This window comes from Panthera onca, chromosome D3, assembly GCF_046562875.1.
Source record: "Panthera onca isolate mPanOnc1 chromosome D3, mPanOnc1 haplotype 2, whole genome shotgun sequence".
NCBI lineage: Eukaryota > Metazoa > Chordata > Mammalia > Carnivora > Felidae > Panthera > Panthera onca.
The window spans coordinates 80,316,832-80,333,708 of record NC_138350.1 but is presented as its reverse complement, the minus strand read 5'-3'; the positions used below and the strand labels follow the sequence as shown (position 1 = coordinate 80,333,708).

At 42.5% G+C, this 16,877-nt stretch overlaps 2 protein-coding genes across 3 annotated transcripts in view; one reads left to right on the top strand and one right to left on the bottom strand.

Annotated features, from left to right (window-relative positions):
- Positions 1–16,877, bottom strand: part of SERPINB11 (serpin family B member 11) — a 74,258-nt gene that overhangs the window by 47,459 nt on the left and 9,922 nt on the right. The gene's annotated exons all lie outside the window — the stretch shown is intronic.
- Positions 9,818–16,724, top strand: SERPINB3 (serpin family B member 3). 2 transcript variants are annotated; one of them, XM_060614041.2, is made up of 7 exons: positions 9,818–9,985; positions 10,531–10,587; positions 11,819–11,947; positions 12,695–12,812; positions 13,618–13,757; positions 14,311–14,403; positions 16,274–16,724. In XM_060614041.2, exons 1-7 carry the CDS (start codon positions 9,818–9,820, stop codon positions 16,673–16,675), a joined length of 1,107 nt encoding a protein of 368 aa, XP_060470024.1. In that variant the 3' UTR covers positions 16,676–16,724. The 2 variants fall into 2 exon arrangements, with proteins under 2 accessions (XP_060470024.1, XP_060470023.1); XM_060614040.2 differs by having other exon boundaries at positions 14,248–14,403.

Here is a 16,877-nt window from a genome sequence, read left to right as displayed (position 1 = left end):
CAGTAAAGGTAACTTCATGTCTATCAAGTATCTCAGAGTATGACCTAATTTAGCTATAGAAACTTTGCAGCCGTAATTAGTTAACACGGGGAAATACCGGCTTAGGGTAAGTTCTAATCCAGTATCCAGTTGTCCTTAGAAGAAGAGAAGAGACACACAGAGGAAAAGATCATACAAAGACAAAGGCACAGACCGAATGCGCAAACCAAGGAACAGCAGGAGCCACCAGAAGCTGGAAGAGGCAAGGGGTCTCCCCTAGAGCCTTCAGGGGAGCATGGTCCTCACAACCTCTTGATTTTAGAGTCCTAGCTTCCACAAGGGTGAAAGAATACATTTTGTTCATTTCCATCCACACAGTTTTTAGGTACTTAACGATGGTGGTCCTAGGAATCCACTACCGTGCTTGAGAGTGGACGAGGAGTTCCCCCTGTATTTTGCTGCCTACGCTTCTGAACAATCTTTACTTACCAGAGCAAGCATCAAGTATTTCAACAATTAAAAAACACCTTTAAAGAAGCACATGTACTTCCAAGCATCACTGGAATACTATTGTATATCAAATTGATACTGACCAAAATTCAACTTAATGCCCTGAATTTCAGGAATCCATGTTAATTCATTGTACTTTAGGTAAAAGTACAATGAATTAATACGCTTTGTCAAGCACTCCTCATAGCGTAGGGAAGACATCACTGGAACAATTCAAGGCCAGGAGTTTCTTGCGCAGTGGTGTATAATTACTGGTACCTATGAAAGTAGATCTGTCATGCTTGGGTGGCCGGAAAACTGAAGGAGGTGATGATAACTGTTCCTGGCAGTCTGGAGAGACAGATGTTAAAGGCAGCGTCACTTCCAGAATGCAGAGGCTTGTTCCAGAGGTTAATGAGATGGGCAGTATATGGTGATAGGATGGTCATGGAATTTTGGCTCAGGGTATGAGGCTAAGTCACTTGCCACCCAAATGTAAAAGGAACCTTGGCAAACTTCCCCTGTCGGTGACGTCCCTGCTTCTGGCCCTGTGCTGGAGACCACGCATTTAGCCTACCACGTCACAGAAAATAACTAAGAACCCATTGCATGGACAACGGGTCACTAAAGATGCCTTAAAAATATGATGGCCAAACATATTATGTAACCACGCCTAAATTCAAACAAATCTTCAAGAAACATTCACCCAAATGTAAACAGCCAATAATCAGTTGTTCCTGGTTACTGCTAGACTTGGAGCACAGAAAGAATGCTCTCTCCTTATGTTCCAAAGACAGGCTAATTCTACTGAAACATCACCAGAAGCCCAAAACGGAAGGGGTGGACAGCAGTGTAATCTTTCTGATAAGATGAAAAGTTATAGAATGAAATTTTAAAACAGAACTGATGAAAATGATTTAAAATATCAATCAATCAAAATGATAAACATCAACCCAAAACTAATGAAAAGGAAGGGCTGTATGAATGGCACTAGAGATGGAAAGGGAGGAAGGGAATGCTCTAAACTGAGACAAATGGACCAGGGAACTCATGGACTGAAGCAGAGTGGCGAGGGGGCCCAGGTAGGCTGGAAAGGGAGCGCCTGCAGAAGACCCCCAGGAGAAGCAGAAACCTGCAACTGAGGGGTAGCAGTGGGAGGGGGGTCAGAGATATAGAGCACTAAAGGTAGAATCCCAAGGGAGACGAGTCAACAGTGACAATTCAGAAAATTCCCTGTCAAGGACTGGATAAAGGGCCATCAGAAGGCTATGACAAAACCACCCACGCATGGACTTTAGCAGGAATGTTGACAGGGTATAATGGGGTTAGAGTACAATGGATATAGAAATAGATGAGCTGTCTGTCCCCATCTAGCTAAACCTCAAGCCTGAAAGGACAAACCACAGACGGTTTTGATGTGGCTTGGTGTTTGGACAAATTTTCTTTCTTTTTTTTTTTTTCTTAATATATGAAATTTATTGTCAAATTGGTTTCCATACAACACCCAGTGCTCATCCCAAAAGATGCCCTCTTCAATGCCCATCACCTACCCTTCCTCCCTCCCAAATAGTCTCCTGATTTGTTCATTTTGGCCACTCTGACTGGCCTGAGGTGATATCTGAGTGTGGTTTTGATTTGTATTTCCCTGATGAGGAGCGACGTTTAGCATCTTTTCATGTGCCTGTTGGCCATCTGGATGTCTTCTTTAGGGAAGTGTCTATTCATGTTTTCTGCCCATTTCTTGGTTTATTGGTTTTCTTGGATTATTTGGTTTTTGGGTGTGGAGTTTGGTGAGCTCTTTATAGATTTTGGATACCAGCCCTTTGTCCGATATGTCATTTGCAAATATCGTTTCCCATTCCGTTGGTTGCCTTTTAGTTTTGTTGATTGTGTCCTTTGCTGTGTAGAAGCTTTTTATCTTCACGAGGTCCCAATAGTTCATTTTTGCTTTTAGTTCCCTTGCCTTTGGGGATGTGTCAAGTAAGAAATTGCTGCAGCTGAGGTCAGAGAGGTCTTTTCCTGCTTTCTCCTCTAGGGTTTTGATAGCTTCCTGTTTCACATTCAGGTCCTTTATCCATTTTGAGTTTATTTTTGTGAATGGTGTGAGAAAGTGGTCTAGTTTCATTCTTCTGCATGTTGCTGTCCAGTTCTCCCAGCACCATTTGTTAAAGAGACTGTCTTTTTTCCATTGGATATTCTTTCCTGCTTTGTCAAAGATGAGTTGGCCATACTTTTGTGGGTCTAGTTCTGGGGTTTCTGTTCTATTCCGTTGGTCTATGTGTCTGTTTTTGTGCCAATACCATGCTGTCTTGATGATTACAGCTTTGTAGTAGAGGCTAAAGTCTGGGACTGTGATGCCTCCTGCTTGGACAAATTTTCTAAGAGCAGTTGGCCCTCAATGCTAATTATCATTGGTCACAAATAGGCGCTATATGATACCCAATGACATTTCTCCATTTCTGAAGCAGGCGTGCCCCCTAGTTCCCAAGAATTACATCTCAATGATGAAGCTCCCTACCTTCCCCACCCACACTGCAAAAAAAACCAAAAAAACAAAAAACAATGATAACTACATATCCTTTCCCCCATGATTTTTCTCCACGGCACATTATGGTTAAAGATCTATCCTTTCTGATACATGAATATCTGGTTCATTTACATTCACTGCTGTACAATATTCCGTTGGATGAACATAGCATGATTTCTTTAGTCTTCTATTAATATACATCTAAATTGTTTCTACCTCTTGCCATTGCCAACTGTACTGCAATTAACCCCCTTACACGTGTATCCTTGAGCACTGCATGTAGGGGTACATCTAAGGTGTACTGTATTTAGACAGAGAACTGCCGACTCTTTTTTTAAGTTTACTTATTATTTTTGAGAGAGAGAGCACAATAGGGGAAGGGCAGACAGTGCGAGAGAGAATTCCAAACAGGCTCCACGTTGACAGTATAGAATGTGGGGCTCAAACCCAAGAACCATGAGATCATGACCTGAGCTGAAACCAAGGGTCAGATGCTTAACTGACTGAGCCACTCAGGCATCCCGAGAACTGCTGACTCTTAAGCACATACTGCCAAATATTCCCAAAGTAGTTGTACTAACATCTTCACCAAGATTTTATCAATAATTCTCTTCTTCCACATAACACCAATCCTGAGTATTTAAAAACTGTTACTGGTGTTAATCTCACTGTTGTCTTAATTGCATTTTCTTAGAAAGGTGAAACATCTTATCACTACAAACGTATTATATCTTTTAGTATTTACTTGTCAAGATCCATGGAAAACATGTTTCAGATTTCAGTTGGAATTGAACTTCCCAAGCCCATCATAAGTAAGCAGCTGATCCCACAATCTTTATAATCAAAGTTGTCACCATAGCAACTAAGCACCACAGCCACCTGATGTCCCCACACCTTTCCACTGCACTTTATGTCTTGCTTCCATCAATGGGAACTTGTTGCCATATGCCAATGCCCCATTTGCTCTCAGCACGTGCTTCTCAATACGTGAGCAACCTGATTTCCATTTGAAGATATTTCTCCTAAAGCAATTTACTTACTGTATTGGTCAAGGGCCCAGCAGAAAACAAATGACATAGTCAAGATGGATAATTCAGGAAAGTTTAATAAAGAGACTATACAATGTATGGTCAGGTCTAAGAGAAACCGAGAAAAGATAGTGAATATCACAAGACTGACAACAGTGGGGAGACACTGCCATCCCTAGACCTAAAGAGCAAAGGGAGAGGTTACCAAAATCCAGAAAACAGCTGTAGCTACAGAAAAGGTTTCCCAATAGCATCTGTGGCTTTTGGGAAATAAATGCATTCATCCCTTGGCAACCTAGCTGAGAGGAAGCTAGGTGACTCTTGTTGCCTCAACACTGGCCAAATGCAACTGTCTGTCAGAGGACGAGACCTTGATTATGGCTCCCTATGTCTCAGCTTCCTGGAACCCACAGGAAGTTGAAAGAGCAAAGGGTAGAACTGGAAAAGCAAATTAAATCCCCAGCAAACCAACATCTCATATACTCAAGTTTCTTTACCCCTCTAGAACTTTGCCTTTCCTTTGATACTCCAAAGAAGGCATCAACAACATTACCTTATATAAAGAGCATATAAAGAGCAAATAGATAAGAAACATCATGAATCCAGTGAAGAAAAGGGCAAAAGACACGAGAAGCTTGTCACAAAGAAGGAGGTTCAGCTAAAACAGAAATGTAAAATAAAATACGTATGGATTCCATTTGTTGACTATGAAAGTTTTGAAGTCACCCGGAATACTGGAAGCATTTAGAATGAAGAGCTAAAACCATAAAAGGGTGCAGAGGTAACAGATGACCTGGTGAATATTAAGGAGTAACACACAAGACGGTCAGTGGGCACATGGTGATATACCCTCATGGCTGGAAACTGAAAACAGGTCATTGAAGACAGTAAAAAAAGCAATGGCTAGAAAAAGCAGTGGAAATAAAAGAAAGAGAAGACCATGTATCTTGGCTTCACAGTATGAAGTTGGGGGAGTGAGAAGGAGCCTCTGAGGAAAGATCAAGTGACATGCAGTCAGTCATGGGGAAAATCCATTATTTCAGAAAAGCAAAGAGGAAGAGGAAAAGCGGGAGCCCATGCCTACATTGGTGTTTCTTGCCAAAGGAATGTCACCATGAATCAGGGAGGGAGTTGTAACAGAACAACAAGGAACAGTGTTGGATTCAATCGAAAGCACAGAGTAGGATGACTGTTCTGGGTGGTGCTGGAGGTGTGGAAATGGGGAAATGGGTGGGGGTAATATGGATTTGTCTGTCTTCCATGATATACTTACACAGGAGACCACTGCCCTAACTGATGTCTCTTTAAATCTTAGCGGAATGAGTGATCCTCTGTGAATTTTTTTTACAAAGCTACTTAACCCCATTCTGATGTCATTCAATGTATACATAGCTGTATCTATATCTGTATCTGCAGGGAATACAGTAATTGGCAGATATTCTATTACTGGATGCTTAGTCTCCACTAACCAGTTTGCCTGCAAACAGACACAAGCATATGCTTCGTAAGAAGGAAGAAATAAGATTTCCCCTAGGATGTGCAACTTGACACATCATGCCCTTCACAAGGAAGTAAGGGTCAGGAAAACCAAGGGGATATTTCTTCACCAACCTATAAAGGCATTAGCAATAGGAGGATGGCTCCTGAAAGTGTACATTCCTAAGTTTTATTGGGTTCCTGGAACCTAATATCATTGGTTAATGATATTGGTGTATATTTAGAAAATACCCAGAGACACAAGTTGGCAGGTAATCACATGTGAAAACGTCTGAGAATTGCTGAGTCTTCTGTGACAGTGTAAGACATCAGGATGTCACAATCCTGTCTATTACGTGCCAGGAACGCTTTTTGGGAACAGAAGAAAAGTATGAAGTTATTTTTCATGTGAGCCCAAGCTCTCTCTAAATTTAAGCAAACTCCTGGTCCTTATAATGAGTCCCCTTTCCTCAGACTCACTTCTGCATGACAAATCTTAGCAGCTTAGTCTCAGGAGAATTCGGCCTCGGTCAGAAGTTCCCTTCAAAGCCAATTGATCCCACATTGTCGCCAAATTTCTTCCTTCCAAGCCCAGCCTGAGCTGCTTTTTTTCTGTCCCGTAAGGTCAGGTCCCTTTCTCTTGGAGCCCAGAGAAACCCCTCCTGCTCCTTCTCCTCCTCCTCCAGGAACCCCCATTTCTATCTGGTGACAATGGCCTGTGATTGTCTCCTGTGACTGAATAGGAGCTTGACAGAGAAGTGCCTATTCCTCGTGTTTGTAATTTTTCATCGTGGTTCTTTTTCTTGTCATTTACTTCTGTCTTTGGACCCACTCCTTCATCAAAACCCCAGTAGTCTTCCTCCTCCCTTACCCTCATCCAGTCTCAACTCCGGGGTCCTGTTACATAACAGTCCCACTCAGAATTCACTCCACACAGGGGGCTAGAGGAGAGCTAAGAGCAAGCAGCCATGCCCAAGGGGTCGGGCCCCCTACCTCCACCCCCTCCCTCCATCTTCTGAGCTCCTGGGACATTGTTGCAGGTGAATCTTCCTGTGAATTCATGATGTGCTGAGACACAAGACCCTGTCCTTGGCAAGTGTTAGAAAGGACCCACAAGAGTAACGAGTGCTGGAGAACCGTGCTAGAACTCCCACACATAACCCCGTCATATTCTGGTGGGAATATAAAATGGCATAGTCTGGCGGTTCAGAATCAAACACAGAATTACCATATTGACAGTGAGTTCACTCCTTGGTATATGCCCAAGAGAAGAAAACATACGTCCATGCTGAAATTTCTACGCGAAAGGTCACTTCAGCATCATTCACGATAGCCAAAGAGTGACCAAACCCAAATGTACACTGGCACATGAATGGATTACAAACAGTGCTATTATCACACGATGGAACGTTATTTAGTCATATAAAGAAACGAAGCAGCAACACATGCTACAATATGGGTGAAGACCGCTAAGTGGAAGGAACATGAGACAAGGCCATACACCCTGCAAGTCCATCTAAATGAAAAATCCAGAACAGACAAATTCACAGAGACAAGTAGATTAGTGGCTTCCAGAGACTGTGGTAAGGGAGAACCATGGAGGGGTCTCTTAGTGGGGGTGATGAAACTCTTCTGGAATTAATTCATGGTGATCTGCACAACCTTGTCACTGTACTACAAACTAGTGAATTTTACATTTTAAAAAAGGAAGCTTATAGCATGTGAACTATAAATTCGACCCGCAGTACAAATAGCCCCCACCCTCATGGCAGGGCAGATGTTGTGCCAGATGTCCCACGATCACCACCCTCTCCCCACCACAGCCAGGCTTCAGGGTACGGTGTATCTGGGGAAAAACACTTTCTTTCGTCTGCCTCTTTCCCCGCCCTCCTATTAATTTCTACTAAACCCCAGCTTGAGAGAGCTGTCTGGGGGAAGGGAGGGTTGGATATGATTTGATTCTCTCTCTGAGCCTCACGCTCAAAGGAAATCACCCTGATTTGATTCGCCACTCGCTGTTCTTGGCTGTCTCAGGACAGAGCCCTAAACGGGCATCTGAAAGCCCAGCCTCCTCTCCTGGTGACCGTGGGACTTAGTATTTGACTGAGCCTCACCTCTTCCGATTTTGTAGGAAGACTTTACTTTCTTTTGAGAGTGCAGAAGGTTCCTTTCACTTAAACACAAGGAGATATGTCATCTCAAACCCAGAGTCTGTCTAACCTAGTCTGGGTAGCGGATACACAGGCAGGTTCCTGAGCCAGCTTATCTGCCTAGATAGCTCACCTGTGCAATTCACTACCCCTAGAAACCTGAGCCTTTATTCAACTGCTCTGTGCCTTGTTTCTGTCATCTGTGAAATGGGGATAACAAAGAGACCTGCCTTAATAAGCTGTTAAAGGTGTCCCCACTCGATAGAAGTCAAGTTTTTAATATTAGCTCATCTATGCACGTGAGCAGCGTAAGGTTCCAGTGATAGAAGAATTAACCATGGCATTCAAAGAACACCTTTTCCTCATTTTTTCTTACCACTTTTTCTGACTATGGTGTCCAGTCCATGAATATGACACCGGAATAGTGAAGGCCAAGTGACAGATAAACGTCATGATTCTGGAGCTCAAACGATCTATTTTTGATTCATATTTATACAAAAAAATCAGAATGCTGCCACTCGAGATGGTTCCTGTTGATATTGATTGTTCTTCTCATTGTGAGCAGGTGAACACCGCGAGGTAAATGAGCCCCACACTGATCTTCAAACACAGAGAAAATCCGGGACTGGCTGCGAGGGGGCATGGGCGGTCCCAAGGAGGACAGTTCTCAAGGCACAGCCTTTAGGGGAAGACAACAGACTCTTGTTCCCTGCCTATTGCTGGGCCACCTCGGCAGTAGAGCTTTCGACAGAACTTGAGCTATTTTCCTGGTTATACAGAATAATTACTAAGGAAATGGACAGGCTGAACAAGCCTGTTTCAGAACAGGAGACAGAAAATGTAAACTTTTTCACTATTTCTGTTTGATGTGGGCCTTAAAGACATCAACATCCAAGAGAAGACTTTTTAAGGGTTATTTCCAGGTGGCTGTAGCAGGTGGGTGAGAGGAAGCTGGCATTTTAACTTTATCCTCACTGGTACTAGAAAAGACACCTATATGCATCTCCTAAGAGCCGAGGATTGCAGGGCTGCAGTATTTTCTGCTGCATGTGGAAAGGAAGTACAGTAATGGAACAATCATGTTTTATTCTCATAAATATTTTGAGTGGATACATGTCACGGTTAGCCTGATTAAGAAATCAAAAGTTGATTTACTTGAAATACCAACTGCAAGGAGGAGCGGAAGGTGGCAGGAGAGAGGTATATATATTCAGGATCTCCCCACTCACTGCAAACAGGCTGACAGGCTCCCTGCCCACCTCTGCTTCCTCCAGGGACACAGGTAAGTGCTTCCAGCCGCTCCAGCTTAATAACTGGAATCATTTCTGAAAATAATGGCAATGACGCTTTATAGCATGCGTCTATTTCATTCCATGCGATTATATTCTACTTACTCTGCCAGAGTACATTTGAAACACCTTCTTCATCTGATTTACCCTTTATTTATTTATTTCTGATTATGCAATGCCCCCTGTGGAACATGGGGGGTGGGGAGAGGGTCTGGCACCCACAGAACCTTGAAGGAAAAGGCAGAGAGGTGCCTCATGGGACGCGGCTGAATGTTATGACATGAATCTGTGTGTTAGTATCTGCAATAAAGCATTTTCTACCGAGGCCTAGTCCTGCCAGTAATGAAAGAAAGAAAGAAAGAAAGAAAGAAAGAAAGAAAGAAAGAAAGAAAGAAGTTCCATTACTTTATCACAAAAGTTTTTTTTTATGTGTACAGTAATTTTGATAGTTGTCTAATTATGAAATTTATACATATACATTGCAAGGGGTTAAAAAGTAAAAGGAAGAAAAACTTTAGTTGCCAAAATCCCACAATCCAAATAAAAGTCATTTCTTTTCAGAAAATTTCATTATACCAGGGCACCTGGGTGGCTCAGTCTGTTAAGTGTCTGACTTAGACTCAGGTCATGATCTCGCGGTCTGTCCGTGGGTTCAAGCCGTGCATCAGGCTCTGTGCTGACAGCTCAGAGCCTGGAGACTGCTTCAGATTCTCTGTGTCTCTCTCTTTCTGCTCCTCCTCAGCTCTCTCTCTCTCTCAAAAATAAACATTTAAAAAAAATTTTTTTAAGAAAATTCATGATAGACTAACCCTCCCTTCAGTAAAGCCATAATATGAACCTGATGCTTCTCTAGGAACTCCAGGTCACATCAAGGTCGCCATGGATTCACTCAGTGAAGCAAACACCCACTTTGCATTGGATCTGTTCCAGCAGTTCAAACTATCAAAGAAGAATGACAACATCTTCTATTCCCCTTTATCCATCGCATCAGCATTAGCCATGACCTACTTAGGAGCCAAAGAAAACACCGCCCTCGAAATTGGGAAGGTAGGTGTCAGCTGCCTACACACTGACCAGCCTAGACGGATCTCTCCGTTGGCTTGGGTGCAGATGACCACAGATCCGGCTGTAGAGCACAGGAGGCTGGGCAAACATTCCCATAAGTGGGTGAGCACAGAGCTGTGGGGAGCACACGCCCTCCCCTGGGCTCTGCCCCATTTGCCTCCCTGTGCCTACATTTCCTCTGGGAGCTGGGATGAACTCCCACAACTGCACAACAAGTAGAGGAGAGGCTTAAATGGAAGAGTAACAGTCAAAGTGAGGCGCTGACTGAAATCCATGGAAAACATCCTCACGTTTCCCGAACAATGAATAACAACACAGGATTCTTTGAAGTGGCCGGTGATCAATCAGCTTTGCGGTCGTTTTTCAAGGAGCAAATGCTTACGCTGCAGTTTTCTCTTTTTCCTTTGCGTATTGGTTTTGTTTGGTTTGCTATGAGGTTTTGTTTTGTTTGTATTGGGGTTCTTTCTCTCTTTTTGACTTCCAGATCTTTTAAGTACTTTTCTTGTCCCACTTCCTGCCTCTTCCAGGTCCTTCACCTCAACGAAGCCACACACAACACGAGAGGAAGAACTACGACAGATCACGTGAGTCACAGAGCACTGGGGTCTAGAAGGAGAATCACACACCCAAGAGGGTCCCACTTTAAAACGGGAATTTCAGATAAACTGGGAAAAGTCAGCTTTTAGGAGAAATCTTAAGCAAAATAGATTGGACAGAGTTGTTTCTCATTTCATATTACATATTGATTTCTTTCGTATTTTTGTTTCCGGAGTGGAGATCACTACTGTTCTTAAAGAGCTTCAAATTCCTGCTCTGCTGTTCACCACTGGGGAACGTGAACAAGACACAACTGCTCTGAGGCACAGTGACCTCAGCCTGGAGAACTGGGAGTAATAAAAGAATCTGCCTCAGTACATACAGACAGATGTAAAACATTACGACAGTGCCTAGATTACTGGAAACCCTGACAAATTTTATGTATTGTCATCATAGAAAAACAATAATTACAGTAATCATAAAACTGTTGCTAAAATAGTATCATTTTAATTAATTCACAAATGGAATTAAGAGGAATAAGCACACATCCAAGTAAATTGTGAAAAATGATTATATGAGTTATAGAGTTTATAACCTGATGGTCCAAATCTCTTAGCTAGCAAGTGGAAGTTTCTGGATTCAGACAGGCCTAGGTTCAAAAATTGTCGCTGGCTACCCATGGCTCTTTGGAAAGTTTATTTAATTCTGAGTTTCTTTTTTCATCTGAATTAGTCTAAAGACCCACAGATACCAATGTGAAGTCCTTACCAGGCACATACTGTTCCTACATGTAAGAGTACGGCTATCATGAGTGAAGGTCATGGTCAGTAGGTCTTAGAACATAATATCATCTAGGAGGGCACAGGACTTCATGTCATAATGTAACTGAAATGTACAAATCCAACATTATCATACCAGTGATGCTGCTAAAATGAAATATGCTTCTAGTCCTTAGGGAGCTTACGTTTAGCTGGGAAGCTTAACCTAATTGTTTGTAGCAATTAGAAGGCAATCCAATGGTGGAATTGTACTGCATCTACAGTTCAAAAGTGAAAAGACTGGATTATTTAGAGCAGGAACAAAGAATTTCCTAGAAGAGACTGAATGTAAAGATTCTGAAGAATATTTAAGTAAATCCACCGAAAATCAGGGAACAACAATGAATGTCATCTGTGGGAATACCAAACTTTACCTTCGGATCTAATAGATATACACGGGGTTAGTATTTATATTTACGTTGACAGAGACTACAATGAGCTTACTTTTTGATATTTGAAGGTTGAAAAGTTGGGCAATGTGCACCACCAATTTCAAAAGCTTCTAACGGAATTAAAGAAACCCACTGATGCATATGAACTGAACATTGCCAACAAGTTCTATGGAGAAAACAAGTTTCCATTTCTTCAAGTAAGTTTCACCTGGCCTTCCACACCTTATTTGAATCCTGGGCCGTCAGTCCTTCAATGACCAAACGGGAGACAGTCAGGCAGATGAACCTGGCTGATCCACATGGGGAGCATTTACACGGGGTGCAAGATTCCCTTGCCTCAACTATACCAGATGAAGTTTCCTAGAACCTGACAATCTGCCAGTATACAGTGTGGGTTCAGGGATTACTTTATAACCCAAGGGAAGCCTCAGTAGCATAGGAAGTCATGAGATGCCCCTCGTGAGCTGACACCACTGTTACACAGTATAAATTTTGATGGGCAATGACTAATGGGATACTGATGAGAGGGCAGGCTTGTGAGTCTCTAAGGAGAGTTGGGGAAGTACCAGGGAAGACTGAATGCCCAGAATGGAAGACTAAGGATTGACAGTACTGGTGAGGAGTCCCAGAAGCACACCATCTCCTTTGGGGCATCACGCTTTGCAGTTTGCAACCCACGGCCTCTCCTGTCCCAGCCTAGGTACAGAAGGCATTGCCCTTCGAAGACTTCATTCTTGCACCAGCCTGTGCTTCCTTTTCACGTTACCCACGTGGTAACTGTGTAAAATATGCATGGGCAGGAAAAAGTAGATTTCTCCAGGGTTCGTCTAGATTCCTTGTACTCTGTCTTGTCAAGATTGAAGATAATTAACTTGGGAATACATAGTTACTGACAAATTACTCTTAATTCTTCTTTGTGTCCTTCCTTCCTTCCCACATCAAAGGAATATATGGATAACGTCAAGAAATTTTACCTAGCCAGTGTGGAATCTGTTGATTTTCAAAAGGCGGCAGAAGAAACTCGTAAGAAGATTAATTCCTGGGTGGAAAGCCAAACAAATGGTAGAGTATGGGAGCTCTCCCATTTAAAAAACAAAACAAAACACTTTTGAGTCCCTGCTGTGCATGAAACCTATTCTTGACACCCTATGGGATGCCCGTGGGGCGGGGCTTGGCTTTGAAGAGAGGATGGAGAAGGGCACTGCAGATGACCGAATGGTCCAAGTCAACGTGGAGAGTAACAAGGGGAGCCTGGGAGGTAGAACAGAAAGACGACTATAAGGAAACACGGCTGGCAATCTGTGTTTGCTCGTGGCCAGAGATGACCGGATATCTGTGAACCTCAACACTCTGCTCAGACCCTGTCTTCGGTTCACATCCTCTGTTCTCTATTCTAGTGGAGAATAAAGAGGAAGACACCGCAGGGAGTGGTGTCTGACAGCACGTATGTTTCAGACTAGAGAGCTCGCGCCATTTGTCCTAAAGAACAATCAAGCCCTATTTCCTCACAGCCATGAGCCTAAAGTTGAAAAACAGAAAGGAAAGGAAGGAGGGAGGAGTGGAAGAACTGAGGGAGGGGAGGGGGGTGGAGTCGCTTGCAAGAGCAGCTGACCCCAGTGTATGACTCTTCAGTGTGTGGTGACCGAAGTCCTCCAAAAACAGAAGCTGAACACCTTTCCCATGACAACGAGGGGTGTCTCTATAAGGCTGGTGCCGTGAGGCAAGCTGAACCTCGAGAACCACTGCTCACTGTCCCTAAAGTATTGACTTGTGTGAATAATTAATGATTGCTTGTAACTTTCAGAGCATCTTCCAAACAAACCACTTGTACTTCTACGGCAGACCTCTGATGTTCTTACTTTTGCAGGAAAAATCAAGGATCTGCTTCCCGAAAACTCTCTTGAGTCTACCGTTCTGGTTCTGGTGAACGCAGTCTATTTCAAAGGACTGTGGGACAAGAAATTTGATAAAAAATATACGGTGGAGGAAAAATTTTGGCTGAACAAGGTATTATAATTGATTTATTTATTTAATGTTTATTTATTTTTGAGAGAGAGAGAGACAGAGCATGAGTTGGGGAGGGGCAGAGAGAGAGGGAGACCCAGAATCTGAAGCAGGCTCCTGACTCCGAGCTGTCAGCACAGAGCCCGACGCGGGGCTTGAACTCACAGACCGTGAGATCATGAATGGAGCCAATGTTGGACGCTTAACAGATAGAGCCACCCAGGTGCCCCTGTAATTTATTTATAATGATGTAACACAGTCATACATGGAATGTTAACTTTCAACTCCTATCTGATAGTGTGTACAACTGCAGGTAGAAAACAGAATTTGCATTGGCTGCATTGTCCTCTTCTTTGATTTTTTTGACTCTATTTACTTGGGGATACTTGAAGAACCCTACCATCTGTTAGAAGGAGGATGTGTATCTCAATAGCGTTATCTTCCGTTGAATAATGCCTCACTTGGCATTTGTTTGCCACGTCAATTACCTCAGGATACAAGCAAACCCGTGCAGATGATGAAACAATCCAGTGTCTTCAATTTCACCTCACTGGAGGACGTACAGGCCAAGATCCTGGAAATGCCATACAAAGGCAAGGATCTAAGCATGATGTTGCTGTTGCCAAATGAAGTGGACGGTCTGCAGAAGGTACAGTCTTGTATCTCTGATTCTTCCTACTATTGCCTGACTTCCCAGCAGTACAATGCTTGTGTGCGTCATTCACTGCACCAATGATCACAGTTAGCTGGTGGTGGCTGACAGAGTTCAAGTACAGAGTACGTCATTTCTTCTCTGCCAACAGCCTAAAAAAGAATTGTTAAGCAGAATCTGGAATGCTGTGTGTTCCAAAAAGTAAATATCTTTTTTTTTTTACATTTTATTTATTTTTGAGAGAGAGAGACAGAGAGAGACAGAGCACAAGTGGGGGAGAGGCAGAGAGAGAGAGGGAGACACAGAATCTGAAGCAGGCTCCAGGCTCTGAGCTGTCAGCACAGAGCCCGACATGGGGCTCAAACTCACAAACCGTGAGATCATGACCTGAGCCGAAGCCAGACGCTTAACCAACTGAGCCACCCAGGCGCCCCTCAAACAGTAAAGATCTTAAATATCGCAGCGTGATATAGAAGATTATACAGAAAATCTCAACATCACAGGTCCCATTAATATTCTGAAAAACCTACCTAGGTACACACATTAATATTTTGCAACCATAAGAACTTCTAATATATTCCAGTCTATTCACGTGAAGACAAGGAAATAAGCACTCATATGTAGGCAACGTGACACATGGAAATATTTGCAAGCTCACTTATAAACAAAACGAGCAAATTAAAACAACAAAGGGTACATTTGAAATATTAAATCACAGTCGTTTTGCAGACAACAGACAAACAGATTTAGCTTTTCAATCTGGAAGTATTCTGTTGCTAGGAGCTCGAAAATCATTCAGAGTCTCATTGCTCAGAGACAAACAAACAAACAAACAAACAAAAAATGTGTGTGGAGGGACTACCATTTTCCTCTTAAAACTGTTATAATGAAGTTAATATAGAAGAATACCAACAATAGTATCTGACGCATAAAAGACAATCCAAAGATGGCAGCTTGCAATGACTCCAACAGCCCGTGATGCTGCTGACATCCCAGTGACCTTGCTGCAACCAAAACAGATACTGTGCTAACGCTGGGCTTTGGAGATCCTCAGGGAAAGTAATACGGCAGTACACATGAAGAGCCACGACCCTGTGCATACTCCAGCTCAGCAATCCTCATGATCAATAACATCAGGAATCCCAGTCCTGGGATTTTAACTTAAAGTAACGAATCCAACAAGGCAAGGAGCTCAAAATATTGAAAGGTTCAGAACAAGGAACAATGGCGTATCTTCCTATCGCCAAGAGTTTAACTTAGCGACTGACACATAGTGAATGTTTAAAAATATGTATACCTTGAATCATCAATTTAGTGTTAATAGTGTGTAACAATTTAAACTTGTTTAGAGTACTATATATCTGTATGAGAAATGTTTACAAATAGGTCAAGCAAGAAAAAGGAATATAAGTAGGACATACACTATCATCATTATTTAAATCAGGGTGTAAAAAGTTAGGTATACAAGGATAGTAACAAGATGAGTCTATTTGAAAATGAAGCATGTCATGTGGGGACTGTAAAAAATAGATACATAGTTCATTTCTCACAAAATGATCTGATTTAATAATTCTGTCGCGCATATATGTATGCATATGTATCCATGTGTATATATTTATACAATGCATATGTATTTACGGATACAGAAATATAACACAGTCATGAATATATAGTACATTTTTCAATTGTATAATATCTTTTTATGACTGTGTTATTTTTGCCTCCTCAGATAAGATGTAATAAACTGAATCTCCTGTATTTACATTTACTGTCAAAATAAAAGGTTTCTATAATTCAATCCAATGTTAAATCATGTTTGATGTCCAATGAGAATCATGTCGGTTGTTCCTGTTTTCTACCGCTGTAGCTTGAAGACCAGCTCACCGCTGAGAAACTAGCAGAGTGGACGAGCTCACAAAATATGAGCGATAGATGGGTGGATTTATATTTACCTCGGTTCAAAGTGGAAGACGACTATGACCTCAAGGCCACGCTGCAAGCCTTGGGGATGCTGGACGCCTTCAATACACAGAGAGCCAACTTCTCAGGCATGACAGGGAGCCTGGATCTCGCGGTGTCTAAAGCCCTCCACAAGTCCTTTGTGGAGGTGACTGAAGAGGGCACCGAGGCCACAGCTTCTACAGACGTAAATGCTGGGTATACATCACTGCCAACTTACCATTTTCGTTGTGATCACCCTTTCCTGTTCTTCATCAAGCACAATAAGACCAACTGCATTCTCTTCCTGGGCAGAGTCTCTTCCCCTTAGATACAATTAGCCTGCCACTACTTACTGAGAAATGCAGTTTTTCCAGTACACTGACTGCTAAAAATAACATATTCTCTTTCATTCTTTTGTTCCTTTCCAATCTCATAGTCATCACTGGGAACGTAATGGTTGTCTATCTATCTCCCTCTTTCTACAAACACATGTAAACCTACTTTATCTCCCCATGATAATTCCCCTTTGG